The sequence below is a fragment of the Halichoeres trimaculatus genome, unplaced genomic scaffold (genome assembly GCF_033239565.1).
Source record: "Halichoeres trimaculatus isolate MK-OKI-2021-1 unplaced genomic scaffold, fHalTri1.1 fHalTri1_scaffold_19, whole genome shotgun sequence".
Taxonomy (NCBI): domain Eukaryota; kingdom Metazoa; phylum Chordata; class Actinopteri; order Labriformes; family Labridae; genus Halichoeres; species Halichoeres trimaculatus.
The window spans coordinates 14,328,215-14,337,419 of NW_027437197.1; the positions used below are offsets into that span (position 1 = coordinate 14,328,215).

The 9,205-nt window shown below is 41.3% G+C and overlaps 1 protein-coding gene across 2 annotated transcripts; it reads right to left on the reverse strand.

The window, feature by feature from the left end:
* Nucleotides 1–1,735: 1,735 nt before the first annotated feature.
* LOC141808902 (cell division cycle protein 20 homolog) lies at nucleotides 1,736–5,792 on the reverse strand. 2 transcript variants are annotated; one of them, XM_074695677.1, is made up of 11 exons: nucleotides 5,699–5,792; nucleotides 5,248–5,459; nucleotides 5,016–5,158; nucleotides 4,750–4,846; nucleotides 4,537–4,662; nucleotides 4,211–4,407; nucleotides 4,034–4,128; nucleotides 2,653–2,884; nucleotides 2,426–2,551; nucleotides 2,087–2,204; nucleotides 1,736–1,995 (listed from the first exon to the last, which is right to left on the reverse strand). In XM_074695677.1, exons 2-11 carry the CDS (start codon nucleotides 5,435–5,437, stop codon nucleotides 1,817–1,819), a joined length of 1,503 nt encoding a protein of 500 aa, XP_074551778.1. In that variant the 5' UTR covers nucleotides 5,438–5,459; nucleotides 5,699–5,792; the 3' UTR covers nucleotides 1,736–1,816. The 2 variants fall into 2 exon arrangements, with proteins under 2 accessions (XP_074551778.1, XP_074551779.1); XM_074695678.1 differs by having other exon boundaries at nucleotides 5,248–5,455; nucleotides 5,699–5,771.
* Nucleotides 5,793–9,205: the final 3,413 nt, after the last annotated feature.

The window sequence follows — 9,205 nt, forward strand, 5'->3', positions numbered from 1 at the left end:
AAGAGAGACAGAGAGGGCACACTCAGAGGCAGCTGTGCAGAGCAACATGTGAAGGGCAGGGGGTGGAAGATGTCGCTCTATCATGCCAAGAAACTAAGAGATACATCTGTCTGTTTGGAGTCTTTCTTCTCCTGGTGTGGATCCTGCTGACGATGGGCTCCTTCTGCTCAGCTCTGGACAGAAAGATGGCAGTAGTGACCATCACACCCTGTGGGGAGACTGCTGTGAAGACTGTAACAGGTCAGACAGACACTTTCTACCTCTCCATGCTTCTGTGTTATTTCATGCCTGACATTTATGTTTGTTGCAGACATTTCTTGTAACTTGCATATCTCAACATACTGCTCAAGAAAATGTGACTCTAGAGGAATTACATTCCAATAGTTGCTTGAGCATTTTAACTGTAAACTGCAGTTCTATGAGTGTCCACTTAAGGCAGTTCCTAAAGGTGAGCCAGTCACCACAGAGCCCCATGTTAAACCCTCTTGGCAGAAATGAACATGTTTACAGCCTGGTATAGACAGTTTTGGTCTCTGCCGCTCTTTTCTCTATTTCTGACCACTTTACAGGACAGCGAACAGAAAACTCAACCTTTTTTGAAAATATCAAAGCTTAAAGAAGGGGTATTATGCTAATGTTTGAGCTTTATGCTGCCTTGCTGATACCTTTATAGCAGGTTTACATGATCTATAGCTTTATCTCAGGGTGTCCACTTCATAACCCCAATTTCAGTCTCTGTCTGAAATGCATTATGTTAGCGACTGTCCCTTCAAGGCCCCACCAGATCTCCAAAACCCTCCTCTGCTGTTGCATTGCTACAGAGTTGGTGTCATGGGTAAACTGTTTTTATAACAAAATATTAAATATTAAGCCCAAAACTGACCCAGAAAGTTTTCAGAGGGATAAAAACACATTATCTGCAGGAGCAAAAAGCAGCATGAGGTGTCTTTTGGGTCCGTCTTGTGTAGTTTTCATGTAACTTCTCAGACAAGTTTTCACTCAGATGCATGTTTTTCCACACAGTTTGAAGCTCTTCTTTTTTTTTCCAAAAACATCTGCAAACACCCCCCCCCCCCCCCCCCAAAAAAAAAAAAAAAAAACAAAGAAAAAAAAATCAACCAGGAATAAGGGCCCCACATGATGTAATTATGCTAAACAGTTGTAGACCAGATGAAATGTCCAACCACACGTCTGCGTGATCTACTGAAAGTCTGATAATAATGTGCCTCCAGCTCCGCTCATGTTCTGTTTGTTTTCTCAAAAGCCTTTTGACAAAGACCTGAATACATTAGTAAAACACACAGTTGTGCACACACACACTCTCCTCCAGCTGCCCTCACGTCATCTTTAATTGTCTCCCAAGTGTTGCTACTGATTATGAAGAACCAATGAACAATCTATTAGCCAGCGTACCAATCAGACAGCCTGCTGTTGCCATGAGGGTTGATTCACAACCAGGAGAGCTGGACTGTGGACATGATGAACACATGCTCTGTAACACTGACACAAAAACACCATCTCTGCTGCTCAGTGAGTGATTTCACTTTCTGTCTTCAAGAAACTGGCTAGATTAATTATCTCTGAGCTCATTGGCAATGTTATTAAAGGGGTCAGGGGATGAAAACCAAGACAACAGTGAAAGTTCATGTGGAGTCAAAGTTGAGGTCAGACAGCGAAGGCTGAAAAGAACTTTTTCATGGAGCCTCTCAGTTTGCAAACCCTCGATGGGTTCAAATCTTTATTGAGAAATATCATAACATCTGCACATAACTTATCTGATCATTTGCACGTTCACTGGTAAGAATAGAAAAAAAAATTATCTGATGGACTGATGGATGACACTGCTGGTCGGTTTGAGCATCCTGTCTTTGGCCTTTTTCTTCACTGGATCCACCTCGAAGCTCTTCCACAAACGGATCGTCTCATCTCCGGCAACGGTTGCAATTGTGGAGCAGTCTGGGCTCATTGTCAGACTCAGAACTCTGTCCTCGTGACCTGAAATTCAAAACAGTTTCAAGTTAAGACATTTTACTCAAATTTCTTCCTCAAATTAGTGACTAGATCTAAATAAGAAGAAAAGCTGTACCATTGAGCTCTGCAAGTTTGGTGAGAGACGGATATTTCCAGATGACCACGTTGTTGTGAGCGTAGCCGTGTGCAGAAACAAGCTCTTTGTAGTTTGGAGCAAAAACCAGCGATGAGATCTGAAAACCACAGACATCAGTTGTCACTATTTTACGTCCAAAAATTTTTACTAGTTTTAATTTCTAGGAAAAAAAAGGTTTGCTTTAAAAGACATTCCTTGCACACCTGATTGTAATAAAGGTCCATAAAACCTCTGCATCAAACGTTACCACTAATACTTTCTGGGTGCTTTTACTTTGAACCACATTCTGGAGTGAGATGGTGCAGCTATGTGTCTCACCTGTGCCTGCGTGTCCAGTGAGCTGATGCAGGAGCCGCTGTTCACGTTCCAGATCCGGATGTGACGGTCGCTGGTCCCGCCTCCTGATGCCAGGATGTTTGGCTGCCAGGAGCACCAAGCTAAAGCCTGAATCATATAATATTCCCAATTATGTCCAAATTAAAATTTAACACACACTCCACCCTGGAAGCCCACATCAGAACCAGCTGCAATAAGACTTAACTGACCTTTACTGCCCCCTGATGTTCGCTCCAGCAGCGCACTGGCTGGCTGGCGTTACCACCCTCCTGCACACGTGGCCACACACACACCAGATTGTCATTTCCTCCACTGGCCAGGTATCGGCCATCAGGTGACCATGTCAACCCGCACACCTCCTGAGAATGACCAGTGAGTGTACAGATGTGATGCTCTGCTACACGCACGTCATGATGATGGATGTGTCCAGACCTTGAGCCGCTACAGAGGACACAAATGCCATATTAGTGTCAAGAAATGAGTGCGACTGAGTGTTTTGTATGAGGTATGGTGGGATTATCAGTCTACATCATCATAAAATGCGCATGCATCTTGACCGCAGAAGCAGCGTTTAGCTCCATTCATTCAGATGCGTTAGTGTTTTTTAACAGTAAATTCAACCTGTTATCAGCATAAAAATGTATGATTGTTCTGTAGTGAGTTTTTAGAAATGATTCTTGACAACAGTGGCAACGTCTATCAAGTTTTGACCATTATAGAGCAACCGGTGTTTTGGGGTTAATAGCGACCATGCTAACTGGTGACTCTCAGCTGACAGTACTAGTAATTAATGGCCGAGAGTCATCAGTTAACATGGTCACACTTTACATTGAAACACTAGCGATGTCTGCGGGGTTAATAACGACCATGCTAACTGGTGACTCTCAGCCGACAGTATCAGTGATTAACGGCTGAGAGTCGTCAGTTAACAGGGTCACACTTTACACTGAAAGACTAGCGAGATCCGTGGGTAAATAATTAACCCTGGACATAATTTTCTAGTTCTTTTATTATGAGCCAGGTCTCGGACTTACAAACCTGGTAGCCTTTTACTATCTGTATAAGTGATGATATTCAGTTTAAAAATGCTCTCTTTTTTGGTCAACTCCTCCTCGTCAGTTGACAAAGCATTATACTCCGCAGTGCTTCTGGACCCAAGCTGGGGGCACATCCAACATTGCTGATAAACAAATAGCCCCTCTATAAGAAATAAGGATGCACCGATCCAACTCTTCTGGTCCCAATACCAATACCGATACCTGGGCTTTGGGTATCTTACGCTCTGGGATCAAACTGGTAAAGTTTTGAGTACAAGACAAAAAAATGAGTACATATGGAATTACTGAGATTGATATTTAAACAACAAGCGACTGAAATATTTAATATTAAAGCAGTTTATATAATGCTTCTGAACTCAAAGTTGACTACTGAATTATGAAATTTGACTAAATCATAGTTTAGCCTTAGTGTCAAGTGCAGATGGATCCTTTCCTCCCTGTACCTGATCCAGCTCTGGGGGGGGGCTTTATTGGAGCTGATACTTGATACCAGAATTGGATCGGTGCATCCTTAATAAGAAGAGTAACATACCTTGAGAGGATGTGCTCGTTCCAGCTCAGACTTCCAACTCGAGCGGTGTGGCTGGCCATGCTGCGTAAACGCTTCTGATTGTTGACATCCCACAACTTAAAACACAAATATACACCATTAAAAAACACTCGCTTTGAAGCATTTCCTGCGGATGAAAAAATCTGAGCTCACACTGACCTGAACTTTACCATCACTGGTCCCGATGGCGAGATAGCTCCCCTCTTTGGTCCAGGACAGAGAGCAGACATAGTCCTCCTCACTCTCCAGCTTCATGAGGAGAGTGATGTCTCCCTGCGAGGCGTCCCACAGGTACACGCTGTTATGAAGAGCCACAGCCAGGATGTTCCTGCTGCTCCAGTCGAACAGATTCAAATCTGTATAAAAAGATGGAGAAAAGTAAAACCACCTCTCAAGTAATAAGCTTTCGATCTTGATGGCCAGACTTTGGTGGAATTAAAAAAAAGAAAAGAAAATTACAAGCAATCTTTAAGAATTATACTTACAAAAATCATTTCGAAGCTCAGGAGCATCCAGGATTCTGTCTGGTGTTGAGGATATGTATCTAGTCTTTTTCACTGAAGCAGGAGTCGTACCCTGACTGTAGAGGACTTTCAAGTTGTTCTGATAGCCTGGAAATTAGATTTAAAGAGTCACCATTAATTCTCAGCTTCTTTTTTTTTGTACAAAACTCATGCTCAGCGTGCTGACATTCAGACCTTCAGGAGCATTCAGCGGCTTCCCTCCGAGGTGCAGAATCTTTGCATCCTCCATGTTGAATCCATTCAGTGACATAGACCAGGCCTTCTGGTTTTCCTTTGGAAAGACAGATGCTTCATATTAGTACAAGTCTTCATTTCCAAACAGGTATAAAGGAAGTGTGTCAAAAATAAGAACAAATAAGTGCATAAAAGTGTCGAGTCTTGTGTGCTTCTATAGGTTACAGAGGCAGGTGTGTTGTGCAAGAACAGTAACAGTGACTTACTGCTGATCCTCCTGAGAGGTTTGTGTCTGTAGGCTCATTTTCCTTTGTGAGCAGGAAACTTGCCACATCCATCTGTTTGCTGTTTCTTGTGGGAATAAAGCGATCGCCCCCCAATTTAGAGGGAGTTTGTTTTTTGTTTTTACCTGCCAAAAAAAGTCAGAAACACAAGTTCATTGTCAAAATGGTTGCATTCAAGCGACTTTTAAGGTTTTAAACAGCACACACTTGTTACCTGGTGTTTTGCTGGGAGTTTTCGATGAGCTCATGGACGAGTTCCCAGACTTCCCAGGTGATAGCCCACTCAGGGCGGAGGTGTTGGAGGAGCTGGCCTTCCTTTGCCACCTCGCCATAGGAGCGTTTGTGATAGGCATGTCCAACTTAAGGATGCTATGTATGTCGTTCTCAAAGCCAAACTGCGCCATTATGTCTGAGTTTTCACACTACCTGTCGATAAGAGCAGTCTAAATAAATCAAGGTTTAAATTAAGGGTATAACATCTCCCTTTTCCGGAGTTTCTGTGGTGTTGGAGAAGCTGGGCGACACACGCTAACGCCAACGTATCAATTTTAATACCAGCTTTGCCTCAACAGCTTATATGGAGCGAAAACTTGTACTCTGGAAACAATCGGAAGCATAAAGATCAAAGAATAAACTTGTCGTTATGAGATTAACTGGTTTCTTACCTCTTCCTCCGTGAAAACAGCCTCAATCTGAGGCAACGTTTCTCGTTTGTCCCTTTACCAAATTTGAAATTGTTTAACATGTGACGTCATAGATAAATGCGAATCCGTGATTGGTTGATTCAAGAGTAGCCAAGGCTACGTTCACAAACGCTTTACTGTGATTGGTAGATCATTATCCCGCCTCCAGTGTCTTCCTTTTCTTCTTCTTCTTCCTCCGCCTCTCATGGAATAGCCCTCTACAACTAGCGGTAGTGGTGCGTTATCGCATTAAGGAGGTAGGTTGTGGACCAGAAATAGAGCTTTTGAAGACGAATACGATCTTAATGAATCAATATTAAAAAAAACATTTGTTAATGTTTAAGTTAAACTATTTCCTCTTGTTAATCGTTTCTACCGTAAACCCGCGTTTTAATCAAACACAATAGGAAATCAAAATGAAATATATAAATTCTGTGCAATACATAAATCATCCCACTAAGGCTACTTGTGGTAACAAAAACGACAAAACTGAATGATCCTCACACTCAAAGTGCTTTAAAATATTTTGTTTGGATCGTATAGTTTACTATTTTAAGTGTTGCTGTACCTATTACATTTGTACATATTGTGCCTTGTTTTCCCCCATGTAATTTCGGATTATGTCTGATCAGGGCCAAGCTTTCATATTTCAGTTTTTTGATTGTTTCGAGTTAGACAATGGACTATTTAAGGGGGAAAGGACTGTTTTTTAAGTTTAGCGAGCTGACTGACCAGCAGAGGGAGACAATCAGCAAATAATCTTATTTCTTTCCGCATACCTGTCTGAGATTCTTTATTTCTTGACATTTATTGTGATTTTTTTGTAACTTTTAATACTGTTTAATTCCTAAAACTCTTTCATGACATCCCATTTCACATGTCATAAAATACTATCGCTCCAAAATAAAGATCATGCATGAGCCTAGAATGCAGAGATGATAATGAATATCTGAATTGTTTGCATCTGAAGGTCAAAGAAACAAAACCACAAAGTTCCCTGTTAGCTGCTCTGTTGTTGCTCTGGATCCTTTAATTTTTGCTCCAGTCCATTTCAGCTTCGTCTATTTTTGGGTCTGACGTCTCGTGCAAATTATGAGGGTCAGATTTGTGAGGAAAATGACTCTGAAGAGCGAGAAGGGATACAATGAGGAGACAAAAGACCAACATACTGAGATCTTTGATTTACTGCTTTACATCAAACATCAGTCACATGATCACTTCACTTTGAATTCTCCTCCACTCTTAGTTAACTCTGTGTGACAAAAGGTAAACAACATCACAATCCTTGAATAGTTGAAATATTTACGGTGTAAAAATACAGTTTTCTTTCTGTTCTTCTTCAGGAGACTCTCTGCAGCCCATCAAAACAGAGAGTCGTCTGCAGCGACAGAACAGGTGCAGCATCAGGCGACGTGTCCTAGGATCCACAAATCACTGTTTAGCCACAAACCCCAAGACCTGGTAAATGTTTCAGTGTTCTTCTCTTATGTGCATCTTTAAATGCATCCCTTAACACAAAAGAACTAGGGGTTGCATATTATGCTTTTTTAAATACCAGAGTGAAAATATGGGATTTTCTTCAGAGCATGGATCTCTGACTCCTCTGTGCAGACTGCTGACTTCTTAGTCTGTGTACATTGCAGAGCTGACAGTACACAGAGAAGAGGCTTGGTGCTGCAAGTAGAAGCAGTTCCTGAATCAGAATGAAATCCAGCTGTTAATTTTCCAACATACAAAACCTGCAGCACACACATAGAGCATTATATTGTGCATAATTTTAGCATGAGCAATATAAAGGCAGTTTGCAGAACTGTGGACAAATAACACAAAATTACAGACAGATGCACTGATCAGGCATGTGTTCATTCATCTTAGCCTAGTACATCTAACCCCTTAGTTACAATCCATTTCTTCAAGCTCGCTAAGTTGATCTTTCTCAGTAAAACAAATTAATTTATCTTATTTTCTGGAGATGTCAATGCAAAACAGTAGTCTGAGTCAAATGTAAAGATGCTTGTCCCATCAGTATTTCTGCAAAAAATGGATTTGCCTATATCACTAATTCTTTTCAACAGTGCCATGACAGCATGCATAGCTGACTTTAAAAAACTCTTCTGTGCTTCAGAAGTCATCATTTTGGACCTGTGAGTTGTTTACTTGCTAATTTGACACATTTGAATGATGACGATGAAATCTATTCTTACCGGGTGAGCATGTGATTGACAGCTCTGCTCAGCTTTCTGCAGCATTTGAATGACAAGTATTAGTGACACATGAGACTGCCACCTCCTGTGATTGGCATTCTGTGGCTACAGCTCAATTTGTAAACATGTTTGTGCACCTTAACTTAGAAATACGACAGAAGTAGTATAATTTCAGATCGCGGTTTGTAGTTCTTGGCATAATATTTGGGATAAGATTAAAAACAGTGTGTAGATGACTAGTTGACGCTTGGATGCCTCTGATGTATTCTTCTTGGTGTTGTGAGATGAAGTTGTGGTGTGAAGGGAGGGGATGAAGCATTCAGCACCTTGGCTGGTTATCCCACACTTCCCTCTGCAGCTCCACCTGTCAGACTGCAGGAGTGTGAAACGTTGTGTCTAAGGAGGCTGTGTCTTTAGGATGTGATAAGAAATCCTGCAGGAGCTGCACAGAGGTGGCCGGTAAAATCTTCTCCAGCAAGTGTATAGGAAAACCCAGAACTATAAATCACACATAATGTATCAGAAACAGTGGTAATAAATTTGATCAAAATTTTTGCAATTTTTTTTCGTGCACACAGAAAAAAACTTGTATAAAAGAAGAACACTGTGTGCATGAAAAAGTCCTCTGTCTTTGGGATTAATGGAGCAAAAACTAAAGTGCTGTGTTAATCTGTGTTTGGAAACAGCAGGGTTTATGTAAGGCTCATAATCTGCTCATAAATCTGCAGCTGCACACCGTGAAACCGTGAAGATGAAGACGCAGAAAACAAAACAAAGCTCCTATAGGTGCAGGGAGCCATGGAAACAGCACTCATGTTTGATGTTGTGTGACCTGCTCTGACTGTGAGTTAAAATGACGACAAAGAAAATTGGTTTAAAGGGATGGTTTATGATTAAAAGGAAGCTCAGAGGAGTTGTGTGAATGTTTTTATGTTTCAGACGTCAGAGAGGGAAACAAAAACAAACATGAGGGTTTGGTTTGATGGTTAACTCACTGTAGATTATTAACCATCTGCATAAAGGGTAACACCTGTTTTTGCCCAGAGAAGTGGTCAGGGGTGAAATTAGGGATGCACCAATCCAACTTTTGTTGCCCTAATAAGTATACTGATACCTGGGCTTTGGGTATCGACCAATACCAATTCTGATCAGATACCAGCGTTAAAGTCCATGCAAAGCAAATTCAGACATTTTCTTCTAAACGCGCTAAATAGGTCATATATGTGTTTCCTTAAAACATGTAAAAAGTCTTCCAACCATTTAGGGTTTATTTGTTGAGCTAGAC